The 23,903-nt window shown below is 42.4% G+C and overlaps 1 protein-coding gene across 3 annotated transcripts in view; it reads right to left on the minus strand.

The window, feature by feature from the left end:
* IRAK4 (interleukin 1 receptor associated kinase 4) overlaps positions 1–23,672 on the minus strand; it is a 45,166-nt gene extending 21,494 nt beyond the window's left edge. The window contains exons 1-10 of one of the 3 annotated variants that reach the window (XM_032221774.1): positions 23,585–23,672; positions 21,113–21,282; positions 20,119–20,264; positions 17,708–17,857; positions 7,093–7,253; positions 5,566–5,630; positions 4,202–4,316; positions 3,223–3,332; positions 2,817–3,000; positions 1,767–1,829 (exon numbers count right to left, since the gene is read on the minus strand). In XM_032221774.1, the coding sequence (XP_032077665.1) occupies positions 1,767–1,829; positions 2,817–3,000; positions 3,223–3,332; positions 4,202–4,316; positions 5,566–5,630; positions 7,093–7,253; positions 17,708–17,857; positions 20,119–20,264; positions 21,113–21,273 (1,155 nt within the window). In that variant the 5' untranslated portion in view covers positions 21,274–21,282; positions 23,585–23,672. Of the gene's footprint in view, positions 1–1,766; positions 1,830–2,816; positions 3,001–3,222; positions 3,333–4,201; positions 4,317–5,565; positions 5,631–7,092; positions 7,254–17,707; positions 17,858–20,118; positions 20,265–21,112; positions 21,283–22,481; positions 23,062–23,584 lie in introns of those variants that run through there. The other 2 variants (XM_032221775.1, XM_032221773.1) reach the window with 2 other exon arrangements.
* Positions 23,673–23,903: the final 231 nt, after the last annotated feature.

Below are 23,903 nucleotides of genomic sequence, written 5' to 3' on the forward strand. Positions count from 1 at the left end.
ATTTTTGCAAACCGTTTGAAAATATGGAGATATTCCTGCCTCTTCCCCTGTTCTGAAGGTCACAGACTGAAAACAGGGTAAGAGACAAAATCCTCCCTCCTGCATGCCTTCAATCCTGGATAATATAAAAGCTTGGAATGTGACATTTTTCAAACCTCTTGAAAATGGGGAGTGGGGATTTCGTCTCCTATCTTGTTCTCAGTCTGTGCTGACCTTTAGAACAGGGGGGGAGGCAGGAATATCTCCCTCCCCATTTTCAAGCCATTCACGTGAATATGCAGGTGAGAAGCGACCTCCTGTAGGCATTAAAATCCATACACTTGGGACATCGGAAGAAGCCCTGCGAGGAGACACTGCTGCCGAAGTGCAGGAAATCTCCTCCCCCCAACCTGCAGATCGTCCTTTCAAAGAGGAGTTTCACCAGGACAAAGAGGTGGCTGAAGGCGGCGTTTCTGTCGCTTTCATCCTGGTGAACTCCTCTTTGAAAGGATGATCTGTAAGGGGGGGGGAGATTTCCTGCACTTCGGCAGCAGCGTCTCCTCACATGGCTTCTTCCGATGTTCCAGGTGTATTGATTTCCATGCCTTCTTTCCTGTTCCGTGGACAGAATTGCGAGCTGTGACTATCACTGTTAGGCAAGAAGGGCATGAGGCATTTGGATTGTGTTGCTTGACCTCCGGTTTCTTTTGCAGCTGCAATTGGCTGCAAAAGCAACCAGAGTTTGCTGGAGGCAGAGGCCTGAGCGGCACCTGCGAATCAGCTGTTTTGTGAATGGGGGGGCCCAGCTGATCTGATTAAGGAGCCAAGAAGCCCTGAGGTGACCGGGTAAGGGAAGGGCTGCCCCCTGTTCTGGCTAAACCCACCCCTTCACTAGAGCTTATTTTCGGGGGAGAGTTTATAATTTTGCCCACCGCGAAAATCTGGCATGGCCTTAGTTTCAGGACATGTCATATTTTCGGGGAAACACGGTATATTTCAATCACATTAAACATTTGCTTATCTGAACTTGCATATTTTTTATCTTCGTTAGAATAGAATAAGCTGGAAGGGACTTTGGAGGTCTTCTACTCCAGCCCCCGCCTCAAGCAGGAGAACCTATACCAATTTAGATAAGTGACTGCTAGACTCTTCTTAAAAACTTCTAGAGGAGAAGCACCCACAATTTCTGAAGGCAAGCTTTTCCACTGAAAAGAAAGTTTCTCCTTAATTCCAGGTTGATTCTCCTTGATTAGTTTCCAACCATTTAACAACTTTATAATTTTTATTGATAAGAAATTATTATCTTCAATTAAAATAATGCCCCGTTTCCCTGATTCATATTCAGATACTTCTTTCTTCAGTTTCCAAACGGAATCAAGAAACTGCTTTATTCTATGACTTGATACTTCTGGTATTAACAGAAACACACTGCCATACTGGTTCTTATGCCTACATGGATCTAACTTTAAAATAAACCAGCATAAGGACAAAAAAAATTTTTAAATTCCCCAATATAGACATTACAAATATTTGATGTTCACTTCAATGATCACTCTAAATCCCTGTTTTAACTATACCTTGTTAAATAAGCCACAAGCAAATCGTAATACAACTTAGGGCAATATGTGAAATGGGCAAATGTTAGCTTCTACCAGAATCTGCCAAACCCATTGAAGCAGTAGACCAGCTTTTCTTAGCCTTGTGCCCTCCAAAGATGCTGAACTTCAGCTGGCATGGCACTGGCATAGCACTGAAACTGACACATGGAACTATAAATATAAACATACCAGTAACTGGGGGTCCCGATTTTCATCCATAGGACTAAGTCCAGTTATTATTTCAAGTAATACCTGGAAATAGGTAAAAATTAATAAATGAAATAGATGTCACAGGTTTTCATCAAATATCGCTGTACAACAATCAATGAAAAAAAGTTACTATTTTATTTCACTGAGAGACACTCAATTACCTTAGCAATAAAGTGAGTGAACTTTGATACAATTTCATAAAGACTTAGTTTAGACCTACTGATCAAAAGTGTATATATGAATCAGTGGTGGGTTCCAGATCCCCTTGCAATCAGTATGGTGGAACCGGGCCCGGCGTCCCCCACATGGACCCGCACAGGCGTCCTTACCTCCCCAACACCTCTGCAATGTGCGGAAATGCCAGAGAGATCAAATATAGGTAAGGAGCTCGGATGAGCGGGTGGGCTCTCCGGAGCACCGTACCGGAACAGTATCCGGTGCTCCCGGCAGGCACCAGTGCACCCGTATCAGGTTGTACCGCCTGCAACCCACCACTGATATGAATATATGAACACACTGTATTTTCAAAATTTGTATGGCTATCAATAGACCCAGGATTACATCAGAAACTTTTTCAAATTCTACATTTCATAGAGGGGAATTTGAAGCCTTTTCATAATAAACCAAAATTTAAATAAGTAAATATCTGATACCTGCCTGAAAAAGAAATATTACCTGACTACTGTATTCCCTCTGACCACTGGAGTCAGCCTCTTAGGAAAAACTCTGGCTTGTGATAAAATAATGGGCAATTCCCACTAAATCCCATTCATGACATTCTTAGTCATGAAGAAAAATGAAATCTGTCTTCAAAAGCAGGGCAATTCAGGAACAATTCAGACACTGGTATTACAGGAAACCTGGAGTTAAATTTAGTTGTGCATTGGACCATCCCAAAGTTGGAAAACAAGGTGCAGTTTATAAGCTAACAATAATTTTTCATTAGGCAAGATGGTTTAAGAAACAGAAAGGGAAAGGAAAGGAAAACAACCTCCATTTACTGACTTATTTTAAAAAATAGCAACTTACCACGCCAAAACTGAAGACATCCGATTTAGGAGTTATCTCCCCTCTTAATGCCTCTGGAGCCATATAGGCTGCTGTCCCAACTATTCTATCTGTTAGAATAGTGTGTGTAAATCTTACCGATGCTCTTGCAAGCCCAAAATCAGAAAGTTTTGGTACAAATGTTTCTGTTAGTAAGATATTTGCACTGGGGAAAAAATAGTAAGCTAAAAATTATTTTTTGTCCTCTCCCTGAAAGAGAGCCAATATATCAAACAGAAACAACAGCTGATTGAATCCAAATGATGGGGAATCTTTCTGGAATTCATTTCACAAAGAACTCAAAGGAAAGGGCTAGATCTCATAGCCTTTTTATCCTATTGCCACCCTCTAGAATACTTTTCACAGAAATTAATTTTACGGGTTCTACCTTTTAACATCTCGATGGATGTGGTTATTTTCATGCAAGAAGGCGATTCCATTTGATGTCCCAAACGCAATGTTGCATCTTGTGTCCCATGGTATTGGTGGAGAGTTGTCCTTTATAAACAGGGAGAGTAGAAAAATTTCAGTAATTTACTGGGATCAATTATTTTATTCAATAAAATTAAACTAACAAAAGAAGAAAAACAAAGTTGAGAGCATTCCATTCCCCAGAACAAGCAGCACTGACCAAGTAAAGCTACAATAATGTCTGATATTTTTTTTCAAGATAAGCTGCTACTTATAAATTTGGATTTTATTTTTTCATGTGAGTGATTCCATGAATTGAAAGGCCATATTTGGCAATTTGGAAAAGAAGTATATTTCTATCTCATATTTATGTATTATATAAATTATATAATTTAATATATATAATAAATAATATAATTATATATTAGAAACGACAATATTTGGAGACTAGTCACTAGTCAAAGAAAACTGGTCATATTGTAATAAACTTTTTGACTAAATTCACCATGGATTATGAACCATTTTTCCCCAACAGATACTATACTTTAAGCTAAGGACATTTTGCTCCTGTTCAAGCATAACAATCTCTAATTAATTTTAAAAATAGTGAAACATCTGATATACTCCTCCTAGCTGTACTAAATGAAGAGTAATAGTTTAACATTATGTCTGCAAAGGCTACAGATTTTTCTTAAACTGATTCATAAAACATTTATTAGGAATTCAAACAGGAATTACTGTTATGTAGAGAAATGTTATAATATTAAACTAGTTTTCCTCCAAAATAATGAATCGAGAATAGCTGACAATGCACTAGAAAAGCAATCTTAATAAGGAGAAATATGATTTCTGGTTTTCATTGTTAAGTTTTAAAAAATTAAATATTTAAAAAGCATGATCCTGCATGAATGTTAAGTTTCATACCTTTAGATCTGAATACTAAAGAAACGACTTACCAGGCAAGCTAATCTATCAAGCAAGGAGCCGTTGGGCATATAATCATATACTAAGCAAGGCTGATTAAAATCATTTGAGAAACCAAGCAATTCTACTAAGTTCTCATGTTGGCACCTGTAGACAAAAGTAGATAGTTTTATATTGTTGGGGCTTTTCTGTTTTTCAATATGTACCATTCTGAAAAACTTAAAAGGATTTAAGCTACTGTATTTTTCGGAGTATAAGATGCACCTTTTTCCCTCAAAAGAGGGTGAAAAACTGGATGAGTCTTATATACTGAATACAGCATTTTTGGCCTCCTGAAACCCCACCCCCTTTGCAAAAATGGCCGTGCATAGCCTTTAGGAGGCTTCCAGAGTGCTCCTGGGGGCTGAGGAGGGCACAAATGAGCAAAAAACAGACCAGTGTTTTGCTCATTTTTGCCCCCTTCCCCAGCCGCCAGGAGCACTCTATAAGCCTCCTAAAGGCTATGCATGCCCTTTCTTTGACAAAAAATGGGCCCATGTTCGTAAATTTTTGGGAGGTATGCAGAGTGCAAAAACTTTTTTTTTTTGGCCTCTTCAAAATCTTGGTGCGTTTTATACTCCGAAAAATATGGTACTTCTAGCTTTGACTATAAATTGACTATGCAGGATAGAAACTGATTCAATGTCTTCAGTGACTGATCTCATATTTTTTACACAGTCAATGTTTTGATTATTGAACACCAAATTAGACATAATACTTAAGTTTTCAACTCTGCCAGTACCTATCAATGTTAGTTGATCAGATTTGTAGGGGAGAAATAAAAGCTGAATAATCTTGTTTCTACTTTGGGGCTCCCAATTTTGAGAGCAAATTAAATCTTGCATGACAGTTGTAAAGATATGAATGCTACCTGTCCATCTGGCCTGAGTTAGGGCAATAACTGATCTAACTAGATACAAACTAATATGTTTTTTTTTAAAAAAACAACCCTACAAATTGGAATCTCAACATTATTTGTATATACAAAATAAAAAAAAAACAAATGTTTATTTTAACAAATGAGTAACCTAAAAATGCCACAAAACTACAAAGGTTTAAAAAGAGTAAATTTCATTGTAATTAGTGTAAACTACTTTTTATTTCATATATTCAGAATAGAGTATAAAACATAAACTCCCTAAACATCAAAAAATTGTACGTAAAATTAATTGGGAAATATGTTTTTGCAAATGAACAGTTCAGATCATCAAAATAGATGACTTCCAGAGGTCATGAGCACAAATATCTAATATTTCTACATATTTTCTACTAAGATTTCAACTTTAGCACTAAGACCAAATTTTAAATACCTAGCAATTTATTGCATATATTGCAATAATATTTTAACAACACTTACTTTCCCATAATCTTTATTTCCTGCTCAAATTGCTTTTTTAGGTCTTCAATACTTATATCTGCCAACTGCAATAAAATAAAAATAAATGTATATGTGGTTGATAGAAAATATATATACTTATTTTTGCATAGCCCTATTATGGTTGTTCACACATGCTATGCCTTGATTTCATTACCTAAGAGAAAGTAAATAAACTGTAATTACCTGGGTTCATATCCTATATTGGCCAGAAACATGGCCTATTATCTATGATATCTCATTTAAAGAGGAAATCAAAGGGAACCGCTCTAGCTAATGATGGACTTCTAAAAATGCTTTATGATTCAGCATGTTATTTGAGTTCTGTTAATTGTGGCTGATTTAAATATCCATTGATATATTTCAATATAGTGTGAACAAAACAAATCAATTATGCTCTCAGAACCAGTAATTACCTGAATTTCTACTAATGTTTGTAGAACAGTACATTGAAGAACTTTGTCATAAGTAATGTTTTCTACACAGGATTATTAAAATATGTTAGTAACTCAAAAATTTCTGAAGCATAATTGTTGTGACTCAGCAGCAGTCTTCTGTGAGTCTTTTCGGGATGCAAGATTAACTATGCAGCTGGGGCTCGTTAGGGGCATCTTCTGGGGATAAAAGGACGGATGGTGCCACGCCCTGGTTGCAGGAGTCAACGTTCCTTCGTTCGTTCAACATTCATTGATCATCGGTCGTGGTTTATTTGAGAGCACTTGGAGAAGTGATTTGCTTTCTGTAACCCTGATTCAAGGAGGCACTTGGAGAAGTGCATTGCTTTTTAAGAGTTTTTGTTTTCTATTCTGTTATCTTCTTGAAAGAGACTTTATTTCTGTTTATTTTTGGGCTCACAGCCAGTCTGAGCCGAGAACTGATAAAGAGAGTTCCTTTTAAGTTTGTTTGCCTGTCGTCTGTTAATGAGTGGAGAAGGGGGGACAGAACACATAATTATTTGAAATAATTTTCCTGCTTGACTTGTTAAAGAATTTTGTTCTTCCTCTGATTTTTTTACTAGATACTATAAATGTAGTGTGAAAGGAAGCATAAAATAGTTATTATTGCATGATTTTCTGGTCTCCTTTTATTACGTAATTCTTTAAATTAAATAGGCAACATAGCATATATCAAAGAATACTATTAGGGACGCGGTGGTTCAGTGGATAAGACCCTGAGCTTGTCAATCAGAAAGGTCGGCAGTTTGGTGGTTCGAATCCCTATCACCACGTAAGTGCCTATTACTTGTCTCAGCTTCTGCCAACCTAGCAGTTCAAAAGCACCTAAAAATGCAAGTAGAAAAATAGGGACCACCTTTGGTGAGAAGGTAACAGCGTTCTGTGCGCCTTTGGTTTTTAGTCATGCCGGCCACATGACCACAGACACATCTTCGGACAGCGCTGGCTCTTCAGCTTTGAAACGGAGATGAGCACCGCCCCCTAGAGTCAGAAACAACTAGCACATATATGTGAGGGGAACCTTTACCTATTAGCAAAATAATTGAAAACTTACAGCTGTAAGTTTTTTCACTGCCACTGTTTGGCCGTTGATGCATCCTTTGTAAACCACTCCAAAGCCTCCTTCGCCAATCTTGTTGCCACCAGTTGACAGAGTTTGATCATCGAAGTTATTTGTGATACGTTTTAGCTCATAAAACAAGAAGCTTTTCAATCCTAGGCAGAAGCGAGGAGTCAGGAAGAACAAGTTGAGTGCAAATCACAAAACCATTTTAAGCATGGAATCTAGTATGATCTTAATGAATATGATTAACCAATACGGTCAAGTGTCAGGATTTAAAATAAATCTAGGGAAAACAAAAATACTAGCTATAAATATGAATACTAAACAAAAGGAAGAACTAGAAGGAATGATAGGATGTGAAATAGTTAAGAAGGTCAAATATTTAGGAGTTCATATTTCAACCTCAAACGGGAAATTATATAAGTATAATTATGAACCACTTTGGCATAGTATACAGACAAGAGATGAAAAAATTGGACAAGTTACAGTTATCTTTGCTGGGAAGAATATCAGCAGTGAAAATGAATATTTTACCTAAATTTTTATTTCTTTTCCAAATGCTACCTATACTTAAAAAAGATGTCAACCTGTCAGAATGGCAGAAGGGTATCAATAAATTTGTATGGGCAGGAAAGAAGCTGAGAGTAAAACTAAAAATAATGCAAGATGTGTGTGAGAGGGGAGGTTTGAAATTACCAAACCTAAAATTATATTATGATGCAGTAGCATTATCTGTAATTAGTGATTGGATTGATTTAACAAATGATAGGATACTTAATATCAATATGATCTGGTATATGGCTGGCATGCTTACCTGTTATACAACAAAAACAGGATATAATTACTTACAGACAGCTTCTTACCCTAGAAAGCGGTGTATTACAACTAAAATCTTTAGATGTATTAAAAGAGGAAAAGGTAATTCAAACATGGTTTCAGTATGGACAGCTACAGGCTAGGTGGAAAATAGATCAAAAAATTGGTTTCTTGCAAGTCGAGGATAACTTATTTAAACAAATAAGAGATCAAAGTTTAAGGCATATAAAGAGAGTATACAATGTATTAGTACAGATGGATTCCGAAACAGAATTAGTTAAAGACTGTATGATAAAGTGGACTCAAAATATTGAAGAGCCAATAATGTTGGATACATGGGAAAGAATTTGGGTAAGAAATGTAAAATTTACACAAGCCCAAAACTTGAGAGAAAATTTTTATAAGAAGTTTTATAGATGGCATTTGGATCCTTAAAAGTTGGCTTTTATGTATCCGAATTTACAACCCAAATGTTGGAGATGTGGTTCTCTCGATGCTACATATTTTCATATATGGTGGACTTGCCAAAAGGTTAAGGCATTTTGGATAAAAATATGGTGGATTATGCAAAATGTTCTTAAAAAAAGGATAGTTTACTCCTCAGTTATTTTTGTTAGGTATAATTACCGTATTTTCACCCATATAACCCGTGGGTTATATGCATTTTTTACATGCACAGCGCCCCCCCCCCCCGCGGGGTATAAAAGTGGGCGGGGTATACGGAAAATATTTTACACAGATTAACTACGGCAAAGGGAGAGCTTGGGAGTTCGAGGAATTGGGAGGCAGCTTTACCTCGGCTCCCCGTTCTCCATCGGGGGCACGTGCAACCAGACTGGAAAGGGCTGGGGAGACTTGGCTCGGCGGCTCGGGCTGGGGAAGGGTTGGAGGAACGGAGAAGGAAACTGCTGAGATCGGGGGAAGGAACGTGAGACGAAAGCCTGTGCGAGCTGCGGAAGGGTTGGAGGAACGGAGAAGGAAACTGCTGAGATCGGGGGGAAGGAACATGAGACCCCACAGCCCATTGACCCCTCCATGTTTCCAACGTGGCCGGCCAAAAGCGAAGCGTGTGAAACGAGGCACAAGCCCGCGACCCCCAGAAGGAGGACTGGGGTACAGTCATCTGGGTGACGATGACATTAAAGATACTTCCTTATGGCATAGTTTATACTCCTTCACTTCAGAGCGGGGCTAGGAGAGCTTTTCCTCCCACGGAGTTCAATAAAGTAGATGGAAGGGAGGGAGGAAGGGTCCCTCCCTCTTACTTTCCGCCCATTGAGATGAACCAGAGCCCTTCTTGAACCAGAGCCGCTTGCGTTGATATACTGTCCATCTATCCGTCCATCCATCCACCCTTCCTAAATAACACCGAAACCTTTTACAAGAAAATCCGCTCAAATCCTCTTACAAATATCTGGGGATATGGATTTTTTCTTCTTTGGGGAAAAATATTTCCTTCCACTCCCCTCCAGAAGAACGGAGCTGATCTCGGAGTTTGGATTCTTAGGACTTAGGAGTCCCAGGGCGGTTTTCTCTCCCCGTAAAATCCCCCTTTTCTCCCACGATCCTTGCAGGCAAAGCGTTGAATTCCCTGGCAAAGAACAAACGGCAGGAAGGGAGAATCCGGCTCCTTTATCGTAGGAAACGTTTCTGAGGTTTATGGAGCTTAAAGGTTCAAGTGCAAGAAAACGGGAAAGAAAAAATGAAAGAGAGAGGGGGGGTGCCCTTCTTGACTTCCGCAGGACTTCTTGTCGTCCTCCCCCCCCGAGCTGTAATACACATGCTCGTTCAAACACACACACACACACAAGCACGCACACACACACACACAAAACACACAGGCGCACGCGCTGCCCATCTGCCTTGCTAGCGAAGGGCGAACGTCGCGGAGCGCTCTCGTTTAGCAGGCGCGGGCAGGGGGGTTTTCGGGGCGAGAGAGGGGTGGTCGAGAGGTGAAGAAGCGGAGGGTGAGGCGTTGGGCTCCGGTTGGTATGGAGAAGGGTGAGCAATTGTCTTTTCGGGTTTTTTGGGGGGGGGAGATTGGCACGGTTGGGCTCTCCTTCTTCCTTCTGATCACCTCTTCAGCTGACTGTTCGGGCTGTGTAGTTCCGCCCGCAGGCGATGCCTCTTTGATCCGAACTGCGTCTCCGCTCCCTCGTGCCAAATAGCAGCAAAAGATACAAAGAGCAGCAAGTCAGCCCCGCAGGAAGGAAATCTTCCTCGAAAAGTCATTTAAACCGCTTTGAGTCCAGTTGTCGCAGCAGTTCCAGCTCGGGGTTAAAAAAAAAAGGCGGAGAAACCAGCCTCGGACGTCGACGATTACAAATGTTGATCATTAAGCTCGTCTCTGTGGAGTTTCCACTGCTCCACAAATCGGGTTAATAAGAGGGTCGCCTGACAAGCACCCTTTCCTTATGCCTTCCCACCCCTCAATCTATTCCATTTGCCAAAAGCTGGAGAGAAATTGCTGTATGCGTAAAAACGCACCGGTGCGAAATCCGCCCAGCAGAACGCAGAGCGGGAGGGACCGAGAGGGATCCCCTTTTGCCTCCTCCCGCACACTCTCGCCATCATCATTTTTGTTTGATATTTTCAGAGCAATTTGTCAAAAAAAATATGCAGAAGTCATTAATCACTTCATGTGATTAAACAGAAGGATTGAAAATGAATTGATATATGTTTAACCCACACCGAATACTTTTAGAAATTTTTAAAAACGTTCTTTGGGGAGAAAAAATATACACATGCATGCACACAAAGTTTTATGATGTAACAAGAGCTTGTTGAAACAATAGCTTTTTTTTGTATACCCTAGAAATCGAAACCATAAGGTAATTACCAAAAGGAATGGGAATCCTTTGTAATATCCCTCAGATCTTTCGGGTTATTGCTCTCTCAACAAGACTGCTGAGATAGTGACCTATTTGGCGGATATAGAAACACATTATAACATTGGAGTACTCTAATATAGAAAGCAGATTTTTTCTGGGGAAGCTTCAAGGTCCCTAAGCTGGCAATAGCTCCATAAACAGAGGGGGAAATGTGTAAAGGGGCCTGATGGGGAGGAGGGGGAAAGGTCCAGCATATAATTTTTCCCTTTTGAGCTGCCAACCTGAGCAGTTAAGGAGTTTTACTTCTCCGTGGGAAGTAGGAAGAATGAGGCAAAAAGCTTGACAATTGGAAAGGGCCAGGAATGAAAACGAAGGGAGAAGAAAAACCAACCAACCCCCCAAAACAGAAACCTACGCTTCCAAAGGGGCAATGTCTCTTCCCCTCGCTCTTTGCCCAACCTTGTTGAGGAGCCCTGCCATTTGCCCGCTCTTCCCTTATACCTGGCGACACGCTTTAAGAAGCAGGTGGCTTGCGGAGACCCCCCCTCCCTTATTTACATTTTCTCCGACCTCACGACCTCCCCGGCCCCCGGAGACTGACTGGATCGTCTCCGGGGCGATGCGCTGGGTCGCTAGTGGGAGCCGCTTCTGTGTGACTCGCAGCGACTCGCTCGTCGCTCCTGCGCGAGACAAAGCGCTGAGCAGGGATGCGGGTCGAGTGCCTCAAGATATCCCCACCGAGAAAGAAACCAAACCTCGAGGGGGGAGGGAAAGGGGGGGGAGAAAGATAGTATGAGTGGAAACCCAAGGAAACCTCCAGACAGAAGGGCCTACAATTCCCCCCCCCCCCCCCGCAGCTTCAAGTCTAGAGGCTGGCTGGCTTCCTTTCCTCCCTTCAGTGTTTTTACAGGGAAAATATTTTCCATAGCTTAGATCTTCCTGTCCATTTTTTCTTTCCTTTTGCTTACCGTACTGCTGCTAAGGCTCAGCCTGATGTTGGCTTCCAAATGTAAATTGGGCAGACAAGCCTGCCATCCACAAGCAACTACATGTTTAGAAAAGAAAGCAGATCAGGAAACGATGGAGAAGGCGGCGGCAGCGGCCAAAACCGTCTGGATTCCCGTTCTTTCCTCCTTTCTTCCGCTCGCCTCTCCCCATTATAACCAATCGGCAAACATTACATTAGCCATCGGACCCCCCATTATAACCAATAAAAGGTTTCGGTGTTATTTAGGAAGGGTGGATGGATGGACGGATAGATGGACAGTATATCAAAGCAAGCAGCTCTGGTTCAAGAAGGGCTCTGGTTCATCTCAATGGGCGGAAAGTAAGAGGGAGGGACCCTTCCTCCCTCCCTTCCATCTACTTTATTGAACTCCGTGGGAGGAAAAGCTCTCCCGCCGCCTCCCCTTCCCTTCCTGCCGGACTTCCAAGCCAGAGAAGGCGAGGAGCTGCTGAACTGGGCAGAATCCGGGCTGCCGAGCTGCTGCCAAAGGGAAGGGAGGGTTAGGGCGCTTCTCCCAACAGCCCAGGGCCAGCTCCCTTCCTCGGTGGTTGGGAGATCGCTGCGCCCCTTTCAGTCTCCCTGGGAGCCGCCAGGGTTGCTACGGCTGGAGACGAGCGCTGCTGGGGAGAAGTCAGCGGGAGGGGGAAGAGAAGGGAAACTTCTGCTCGGGACGCCTTTTCCCTCCTCTCCCCCGGATCTCTCCCCGGCAGCGCTCGCCCCGCGCGGCAGCAAAGGGTCCGTGTGTCATGGGGGCTGCCTGGCACCGATCAGCTGAGAGGCTGGCAAAGAAGCGGCTCTCGGAGGAAGAAGGCAGGGATGCTGGCTGGCATTCGCTTCCTGCTTCTTCCTGGTCGCTCCCTCCCGAGGCGGGGAGACATGCCGCCAAAAGCCCACCATGGCCACTAAGGTGAGGAGACAACCGCGGCTGCCTTTCCCCCCGCTCGCCCGCAAAATGTCAGAAATCTCCCCGTTCTGCCGAGCGGCTGCCAAAGGGAAGGGAGGGTTAGGGCGCTTCTCCCAACAGCCCAGGGCCGGCTCCTCTTCCTTCCTCGGTGGTTGGGAGACCGCTGCGCCCCTTTCAGTCTCCCTGGGAGCCGCCAGGGTTGCTACGGCTGGAGACGAGCGCTGCTGGGGAGAAGTCAGCGGGAGGGGGAGGAGAAGGGAAACTTCTGCTCGGGACGCCTTTTCCCTCCTCTCCCCCGGATCTCTCCCCGGCAGCGCTCGCCCCGCGCGGCAGCAAAGGGTCCGTGTGTCACGGGGGCTGCCTGGCACCGATCAGCTGAGAGGCTGGCAAAGAAGCGGCTCTCGGAGGAAGAAGGCAGGGATGCTGGCTGGCATTCGCTTCCTGCTTCTTCCTGGTCGCTCCCTCCCGAGGCGGGGAGACACGCCGCCAAAAGCCCACCATGGCCACTAAGGTGAGGAGACAACCGCGGCTGCCTTTCCCCCCGCTCACCCGCAAAATGTCAGAAATCTCCCCGTTCTGCCGAGCGGCTGCCAAAGGGAAGGGAGGGTTAGGGCGCTTCTCCCAACAGCCCAGGGCCGGCTCCTCTTCCTTCCTCGGTGGTTGGGAGACCGCTGCGCCCCTTTCAGTCTCCCTGGGAGCCGCCAGGGTTGCTACGGCTGGAGACGAGCGCTGCTGGGGAGAAGTCAGCGGGAGGGGGAGGAGAAGGGAAACTTCTGCTCGGGACGCCTTTTCCCTCCTCTCCCCTGGATCTCTCCCCGGCAGTGCTCGCCCCGCGCGGCAGCAAAGGGTCCGTGTGTCACGGGGGCTGCCTGGCACCGATCAGCTGAGAGGCTGGCAAAGAAGCGGCTCTCGGAGGAAGAAGGCAGGGATGCTGGCTGGCATTCGCTTCCTGCTTCTTCCTGGTCGCTCCCTCCCGAGGCGGGGAGACACGCCGCCAAAAGCCCACCATGGCCACTAAGGTGAGGAGACCACCGCGGCTGCCTTTCCCCCCGCTCGCCCGCAAAATGTCAGAAATCTCCCCGTTCTGCCGAGTGGCTGCCAAAGGGAAGGGAGGGTTAGGGCGCTTCTCCCAACAGCCCAGGGCTGGCTCCTCTTCCTTCCTCGGTGGTTGGGAGACCACCGCGGCTGCCTTTCCCCCCGCTCGCCCGCCCCACGCAAATATAAGATTACGGTAGTTATGTGGCTGCTTTGCTTCCATGCTTTTGAGATTGGCAGAAAAAGATCTACAGTTAGTGACTGCAGAGATCCAGAGCCTGGGAGAACATCTTAATTTCCTTCCTCATTAGCAATATAGCAATAGCAATAGCAGTAGACTTATATACCGCTTCATAGGCCTTTCAGGCCTCTCTAAGCGGTTTACAGAGAGTCAGCATATTGCCCCCAACAATCTGGGTCCTCATTTTACCCACCTCGGAAGGATGGAAGGCTGAGTCAACCCTGAGCCGGTGAGATTTGAACCGCTGACCTGCTGATCTAGCAGTAGCCTGCAGTGCTGCATTTAACCACTGCGCCACCTTGGCTCTATTAGCATATTCACTGAAAGGTTTCAGCAGCCCGGATTCTGCTTCGCCGCCAGTTCAGCAGCTCCTCGCCTTCTCTGGCTTGGAAGTCCGGCAGGAAGGGAAGGGGAGGCGGCGGCTGGCCTGAAAACGGAGCCACAGCCGCGCCGCCGCCGCCTTCCCTTCCTGCCGGACTTCCAAGCCAGAGAAGGCGAGGAGCTGCTGAACTGGCGGCGAAGCAGAATCCGGGCTGCCGAAACCGAGCACCGCCTGCGCTTCCTCTCGCCTCCTGCTTCTTCGCGGGTTATATAAGAGGACGGGGTATATGGAAAATATTTTACACGATCTTGGAAACCTGCGGGTTATTCGCGTGGGCGGGTTATTTGCGTGGGCGGGTTATACGGGTGAAAATACGGTACTGATTGTACAGCTGTAGAGATTAATTTGATTTTGCACTTAATAACTGCAGCTAGATTGTTAGTGGCGCAATACTGGAAGAAGGAAGACTTGCCTACAATTCAGGAATGGACATTGAAAGTCACAAACTTAGCCGAGATGGCTAAAATATCTGCATATCTTAAGCATCACTCAAACGAGAGATACAAACGAGACTGGAAAAAATGGATTGATTATATACAAAATAAATACGGGACTAAGAAATTCCAGATAGCTTACGATTAAGATCAGGAATGATATAAATTGTTTAAAGTTAGCTTAGCAATGAGGAGCTAAGTTCAATGTAAAGATGTTATCAATTTTCTATTCTTTTTTCCAATATATTTTAGACTGTTTTTGTTAAAGATTTATACCGTGTATGGGTTCTGGGAAGTCGGGTGAGGGAAGGCTGGAGGGGGGGTTGGGGGGGATGGTAAGAAGGAGGGATATATATCAGGTTTGACGAAAGGTGTTAGATTTTAATGTAATTTGATTCCACATGTATACTGTCTTCTCTTATTTATTTATTTTTTCTCTTTAAAACTAGGATATGTTAAGTATATTGATATGGAAGCGGAAATACACCAATGAGAGGAAGAGTGGGAAGTAGAAGGAAAAAGAAAGATGGGAAGAGAGGGATAGGAGAGAGAGTAAGGGGGGAAGATGAGGATGATAAGGAGGAGTGGAATGTAGAGAGAGGAGAAGGAGAAAGGAAGGGGAAGTAGAGTAGGAAAGGATGATGGAGGGAAGATAGGAAGGAGGAGAGAGGTAGAAGAAAGAGGTGTATGGAGAGTAGAAGAGCTAATAATGAGTGTTAACTTTTTGGGGGGCGTTGATGACAAGAGGAACTGATGTAATCATTATTTAATACTATATGATACTATACTATGTATAGTATACATGTGATTGTATGTTATGAAAATGGAAATAAAAATGTTAAAAAAAAAACATTTTAAGCATGGAAATCTTAAAATCCAAACTCTACATTAATTTATTTACCTATTGTAAATCACAGTCCCAGTGCTATGCCATATAGTAATCTAAATATAATAAACAACATTATTACTAGGGCTCAGAGATTTTCCAATAACTATTATAATGACCCCATTTCTAAAGGAAGCCTATCATATATTGCATTACAATAATCCAACCAATCAGTGATCAATGTACAACAAAGTGGATCAAATTAAAGTTTCTAGACAGTGTTTGGAATAAAATATTTGAATGATGTTCGTCAAACACAATTAGTTTAATATACTGATGTAGATTTTCAAGGCTGGTATCTGTTGTACTTCAAGGTTTAGTTAGTGTGACCAGAGGTCACTAACTGGTGATCCGGGAGAAAATTTTGGTGGTCCGAGGCGCACCCAGGTAGAGGAGCTGCTGCAGGATGACCAATGGGCCAGTTCTGTGACTACAGCTCTGAAATATGGGATTGGCCAGGCAGCTTCATGGTGGGCTGAGAATCTCAGCCATAAGAAGGAGCTAACTTTGCAGGAGGTGCAATGTACAAGAAATAGCACAGCTCTTGCTGGCTGGAACAAGGTAATGGTGCTGTTGCGGCAATGGGCGTTGCAGTGCAGGCGGGCCGAAGGTGGGGGGGGGGAGAGAGAGAGAGAGAGAGAGAGAGAAGAGAAGTGAAGAGAAAAGAGATTCCTCTGCTTTGTTTTCTGTGGGAAACAAGTCCAAATGGCTCTTTGAGTGTTTACGGTTGCAGAAACAGGCGACCAAGCTAAGTGCCTGAAGGAGCCCATGCCGTCACTGGGAGTCCAGGTGCTTCAATGAGTGGCTCACTGGATTCATATTACTGGTCCATAGGATTTAAAATTATGAATTTAGTGGTCCCTGAGGTCCATTGTAGGATTAGTGGAAATTTCCTTTGTTCTTAGGTATGATATCTTTCCAGCTTAAAGATTTGGTGGTTTATTAGGTTACTAATAAATAATTTAAGGCTTTTGTAAACGTTTACACTAATTTTAGCCAGAGCCATTACTTCATTTGTGCCTCTGACTACTAGAAATAACATTTAATAACATCTGACAGCAAGAGCTGGGAGGGGGGGGGGGGTTGTCTACCACAAATAGTCCATAGGCTCCTATAGTCCAAATATCTCCTATATACTCCAAATGTTTCCTATATAGTCTAACAAGTTGCGCCTTTGACACTTGCAAGCAAACCTGTTACTGGACTTTTAAAAAAATATCTGGTATTTAGCTTAACAGTGATTAGGGGTGTTTAGACAAGGGCCCGGAGACAAATAATTCATAGCATAGTAAAAAAAAAAAAAAACACCCAGAAGTAATCAGCTTGTATGATAATGATATAGAATTAAATAATTAATGGGAGTATTGTGGGATAGTTTTGCTTTGTACACATGTATGACAGTCATACAACTTTGTAACCAATAAGCAATTCTCTTAGTTTTGTTTCCTGTAGTAAATTGTATAAAAATAACTGTGCCTGATGTAAACTCCAGAGGTATCCTCTTCTGCTTCTGTACAGAAATAAAAGAGTTTTGCCTCTCCTCAATTCCCATCTGGACATTGGATTCTTCACAACAGGTTCTTGTACCTAGCCAGCCTTCTGGCCAAAAGCATTTTCAGAGACAAGATTGTTTGCTACACAGACCACAGGCAACTAAGCAGATCTGTCTTTATAGCCAGGTGCCCTGACTGCTGATTGACAATATTACAGTGTCAAGCCATAATACCCCAAATCCCCCTAAAAAGAAACAGCCTTGTTTCATGTTGTCAGGAGCTGTAAGTTTGTATATATCTACTAGCTTGTCATCATCTGAAATCAACCCCTATACTGGAATGGGCTAGCAAGGGTAAGGTATAGGGTCTTATTTTCTTTTGACCCCCAAAATAAGCACTTGGCCTTATTTTCAGGGAGGTCTTATTATTTTTGAGGTGCAAGAGGCAGTGAGCATGGTCACCTCATGGCTGCTGCTGTGTTGCAATATTTTCAGGGAGGGCTTATTTTCAGGGGAGGACTTGTTTTCGGGAAAACAGTGTAAAAGATGAGTTAATGTTTGGAAAGGATAACAGTCTACCTGTATCATTAAGTTGTCTGCTGTTGTTCGCTGAACTCAGATCACAACTATTTGATGTTAGGTGACCTTCACTTGGATCCAGGGATAACCATTCAGGTGGTATTTTCTTGCCTTCTACGAGAGGTCCTTTTTTATGTAGGAGTACAGCTTCTGGCAAGGATAGACAGGGTCATATTTTCATCATGCTTACAGAAACTGCCATTAAATAAAATTATATAAATGCCAGAAAATGCATTCATCCTAGAACACTTTAAAAAGGTGTAAGGAATGAATTATACTTGACTAATCACTTAGTCTCTTGAGCATACTAAGGGACTAACATAAAGTTATAATGTGAGTCACCTAGAATGGTATGAAAACTTGGGGCTGGTTAAATTGTGAATGATGGCCTTCACCACAGTTTACAACCACAATTTTTCATAATATGTGTCTCTCATAATCTGAAAGATTCCTCAATTATAAACTTGAAAATTTTGCCATCATTTCTACCCCACTGAATAAAAGAGATTTTTAATATATAGTATAAAACAGAAAAATACTAGTCCTTTCACATACATAAAAAGCTGTTTTCTTTTCCTAACTATTGATATTTAGTTCTAACTACATGAGTTTCTTCAAATCCAGATGAAAAAAATTAAAGTCCTGAAAATACTATCCATTTCATTTTTTTTTAAAATCACCTATTACCGTAGTTTTTGGAGTATAAGATGCACTGAAGTATAAGACGCACCTAGCTTTTGGGGAGGAAAACAAGGGGGGAAAATTCTGCCTCTGCCTCCTAGCAATTTGCCTCCTTGCAACAAACAGCAAAGAAGATATACAATGTTTGTGGTGTTACATTTCAGACTATACTTGTACAGATGCTGTTAAAATTGATGTGGCTTCCTGGAAATATACATCATTCTCTGCTTTTTAAAAGAAGATACAATAGCACCGAGCCTCTTCAGATCAAGCATTTATTTTAAAAAGCTTCTTCACTTTGTTGTCTAGAACAATAATAAAGCAGTCTTTAAAAAATAAGTCTAATAATTTGAACATTCTATAGGCATTTATAGTTATTGACTTACCTCCTTGCAGCAAACAGCAAACAGCCTGTTTCAGTTTAGCCTGATTAGAAGGGAAAAAAATTCTGCCTCTGCTTCCCAACAATTTGCCTCCTTGCAGCAGTTTCACTTTCAATTTCAGTTTCAGCACTGGCTTCCCAATGATCAGCTGTTTCAGGCTGCAGGGATTGCTATAGCCCCGTGATGGCAAACCTATGGCACACCACAGATGGCACGCAAAGCCTTTGTTAGGGCATGCAAGGTGTTGCCCTGTCAGCTTTGGCCTTCTTTTAAGATCATTTTTTGCCTTCAGGAGGCTTCCTGGAGGGCGAAAAACGGTCCTACGAGCAAACCTGAAGTCCATTCCCAACTTCCAATTTGCCTGTAGGGCTGGTTTTTCACGCTCCGGAGACTTCAGGGAAGCTCCTGAAGCCTCCGGAGGGCCTCTGGGGGTGGAGGCTGTTTTTGCCCTCCCCAGGCTCTTAGAAAGCCTCTGAAGCATGGGGAGGGCAAAACAAGTGCACCAAAAGTGGGGGGAGCATTGGTCGCACATGCATGTGCACTGGTGTCGCCCATTCATGCGTGCTGGTGTGCACATAGCATTATGGGTGTGGTCATGCCCGTGCACGACCCCCCTGCACTCCCCCCGCTTTTGGCATGCAATCCAAAAAAGATTAACCATCACTGCCATAACCTATTGCCGCCTCCGCAAACCCCATTTTCCCCGTTTGCTGCAAGGAGGTAAATTGCTGGGAGAGAGGCCAAAGGGCGGAGGCAGGGCTACATTCGGTGTATAAGACTCATCCTCTTTTGGGGGGTGGGAAGGTACATCTTATACTCCGAAAAATACAGTAATTCAAAAGCATAACCTTACTAACCATATCAGTAAATGTAATAATAAATGAAGTTTTTTTAAATGTAAATTTTAATTGTAGCCTTAGTATATTCAGTATACTTAATATAAAGTAGCTTCACTTTGTGGTAGTTATTCAATTATGCTAGCCAAGAATTTTTGACTACAATATGCATAATTGATAAAATCTGTGAGAACTTGTGTTTCACATAAAGAAAGCTAATCAGGGTTTACCTGTACTATCTCTTCCACTGTCAAATCATGTTCTAGGACTCTAGGTCATCTTGTAAGAGGATAGTGATTTATGTGTACTCTCTACAGAAGTTTCAGGCAAAGATTGCTAATAATGTTTGGTTCACTACAGTTTAACCACGGTTTAAAAATGATAATGGCTAGGTTTCATATTAGCAATAAGCCAGAACAAAACATGTACTATTGTAGCTGAATTGTATGAAATCAACATTTTCAAGAAAACAAAATGCTTGTGTGAAAGATAAAGTGTAGATCGAAATTACCTGGAATCAAAAGACTTGCTGGTGCCAAAAACTGATTTCTGATGAGAAGGTCCACCAAATCTCTAACTGTACAATTTAATGTTCCCCAATCATAAAGTAATTCACAGGTGGGACTTTTTCCTACTTGTTTTAATGCTTCAAATCGCCTTTAAGATATATACATATGTTAAAGAATTAGCTATTATTTATTTAAAAAATGTGACATGTTTAACCATTTTAGTTGCACTTTTGCTATTAAGTTTTTAGTCCAAGCCTGAACAGCTAAACATTAAATATTCTGCCAGCTATAAAGTACTAGTATACATGAACCTACTGTCTTAAATAATTAATATAATAGTTATATTATAACTAATAGACAACCCCAAACTGTAGACACCTAAGTCTTATTTTGGACACTCGTGGGTAGAGTGCAGTACTGCAGGCCACTTCAGCTGACTGCTAGTTCAGCAGTTCAGCGGTTCAAATCTCACCAGCTCAGGGTTGACTCAGCCTTCCATCCTTCCGAGGTGGGTAAAATGCGGACCCAGATTGTGGGGGCGATATGCTGACTCTGTAAACCGCTTAGAGAGGGCTGAAAGCCCTATGAAGCGGTATATAAGTCTAACTGCTATTGCTAATCTTTCAGTGAAAACCTACAAGCAATACAATATCAACGTGATCCAATACAGCTTCTCACATCTCTAGTCTAGATATACGAGCAGAAGAAAACTCAGACAGGGTCCATCTCAAAGGTTGACTTTTACTCCCTCACCTTAGCTATGTCCCAACAGCAGCTGTTCTAACAATTTTTTGTTCCCTCACTCCAACTACCAATCACTCACAGTGAGCATGCTTGAGCATCCACTAGTTCTATTGCCCTCATTTTCAATGACCAAATTATTTAGCAAGTTGCAAACTAACTCTAGCTAAAATAAAGGGGTTAAGTGACTATATAAATTTATTAAAAACTTAAATAAATATGTAACAATCTTCCTCTTTAGTTTCCATACCTTACCTCATTTGCATTTGGTTGTATCGTTTTGCACCAGATAAATCAGTTATATCAGCAGCTAATTTCTTCCATCCTTCTTGTGGATCAATGAAATCTGCCAGCTGTCTCATCATTCCATAGCCAAGGGAACGTACATAAGTAGAAGGTGTTATGGAATTTGTCATTTTTGAATCCTGACAAATGCAAATGAAGTTGCTTTTAAGCACTCTTTTTTAATAATCCAAGATTATACACTAACCCCAAGGCTGTAATGCATGTTTTATTTATATTTTAATTTTACAAGTTTTTCCATAGTACTGGTTATAATGCAGTATTTGATTATTATGTCCCTACAAGTTTTGAATTATTTTAGCAGCTTCTTTTCAAAACATTCAATCATCCATCACACATATTCTCCTGCCAAATAAATGTGAGCTGATCCCTTTAAAGGATAACAAATACAGGTATTTGAAAGAAAAAAATAAATAAGTTATTCTTTCACATAAAGTGTAAAATGTGACACGAAGGTATAAGACTCTGGGTGCTGTTTTTCTTGATCACATGACCACAGGATATGGCATAAATATGAACCAGTTGCCAACCAGTTGATCACATGACCATGCAACAGTCATCAGTGTGAAAAATGGCCATAAGTCACTTTTTTTGGTGCCTTGTAACTTTGAAGTCACTAAATGAAGTGTGGTAAATTGGGGATTACCTGCATAATGCAATTTCTTCTTATCCTGTAATACCCTAGCCTTAACCCTCAACTACATATTTATATTCATCCATAGCATGTACTTCACAAACATAACAGGATACACTATAGCAAAAGTATACTGGGCAGAGCTGCTATCATAAAAAGTGAAACGCATATAACCTAATTAACTAATCTACAATACCTCCCGCCAAAAAACAACTTCCTGTGCATGTTTGTGTGGGAGACAAAGCTGAGAACTTATTTTAAAGAGAAGGGGCTTTAGGAAACTTCTTAAAAGAGCCGTAAAGCATTGGGCGGAGGGAAGGTTGGAAGAGAAAATGCAAAAAACAAAAGAGATCCCTTCCCAGGGTTTACGTCCATTCTTAATATAGTTTACTTAATTTTTATGCTATTTTTCACGTTATGCCAAACTGTAAAGAAACTGAAGTTTTTAAAAAAATCTCAGTATGATGTTGAATTAAATTGCCATCCACTAGCAGGAATTCTGTAGCTGGCTGCCCGCCCAACCACAGAACTGCTGCCGAAAGTCTTTTTCTGGGAGGCCACGCAGTAGAAAATCTGAGCTCAGCCTACCCCACAGGGCGGTTGTTTTCAAGAAAAATGACCCGTAAATCCGCCGCCTTCAACTCCAGGTGAAGAGGTAGAGTCGAAATCTCGTAAATAAATACTTACTTATAACATAAGGAAGCGCCGCAGGTCTCACTTGGAGTATTTGCGCTCCGACCCACCTAAGTAGGAAAAAAACAGCCCCACCTCCCAGCCTCATAACCCGGTTGCTCAAGACGGGAACTTCCTCACTTGCCTCTTCCCCTTGATCCGGGCTTCGTGCGCTCTCTCCCGAAACGAGCCTGCGCAGACATTAACGCTCTCTCTCCGCAGGCTCGGCCCATTGGGACGGGTGTCGGGGAAGTCATTGGTTGATGCCGTTAGTGAGACGCTAAGCTCTTCTCTTTCTCTATCCCGGTTATTGGCCCCAGTGAACCTGCAATGAGCTGTTAATCGGCCGCTTCAATCGTCTAATTTGCTAGTGTTAGATTGTGGTGCGCTCCTCTCTGCCTGACTCCCCCTTATTTTCTCTGTTGGGTGGCGGGTGGAAAAGCTCGATGCGGCTCTCGGCCGCCAAGAAGCTTCGTTACTTTTTATTGACGTGACGCATCAACAGAGGCCGTAGGATTGTGCGCACCGAGTCCGTCGGGTAAGATCCGGCAGCTGCACAGATGGTCTTGAGAGTTATAGGGAACCCTCCTTTGATGCCAGTCGCTGCCCTCTCAGTTCACACGCGAAGGTTAGAATAATCTCCACGTAGAGAAGAGCCTGAGGACCAACTGCTTGTTTTTTTAAAAAAATTTCATTATACATTTTCCTTTATTATGCATCACATTTCCAGTTTTGCAACGACAGTGTACTGGCTGTATCCAGTCCTTTTTAAGCATACGTAGTTTTATACACTCTGATTATAACCCTTATTCTCGTAGTCATACAATGTAGGCTCCGGAGGCTTTCCTAAAGCCTGGGGAGAGCAAGAAACGGCCCAACGGCCAAATCGAAAGTTTGTTCTCGGAAGTCCCATGCTAAGTAATGCACTGTTTCCTCTTTCTCCTTAAGTTCCATCGTTAACCTGTCCAATTCGGCACATTCTAATATTTTCTTTATTACCTTTTTATCTATAGGTAAAGTTTTGTTTTTTCAACTTTGTGCATATGTGATTCTAGCTGCTGTTATTACATGCAATGTTAAGTATGCGATTCTTTTATAGTATTTCCCCAGTAATATACCTAATAAGAACAGAAGTTCGGAAACGATCCATTTCCACCTTCCGGATGGCGGGCGGGGGGCGTTTTCACCCTCCCCAGGTGGGTGGGGCGGATTCCATTGTGGGTTTGGGTTCGCGCATACACAATTTTGGCACGCCTTTACAAAAAGATTAGCCATCACTAGTATAGCGTGTTATGGTACAACTATGAAAATAATGGTTATAACTATGATGTACAATATTATGTATTTAAAGGGGATACGTTGTAAGACTACGAGAATAATGGTTATAATCAGGGTGTATACTACTGATATGTATGCTTAAAAAGGACTTGATACAGC

Source organism: Thamnophis elegans, chromosome 7, assembly GCF_009769535.1.
Source record: "Thamnophis elegans isolate rThaEle1 chromosome 7, rThaEle1.pri, whole genome shotgun sequence".
NCBI classification, from domain to species: domain Eukaryota; kingdom Metazoa; phylum Chordata; class Lepidosauria; order Squamata; family Colubridae; genus Thamnophis; species Thamnophis elegans.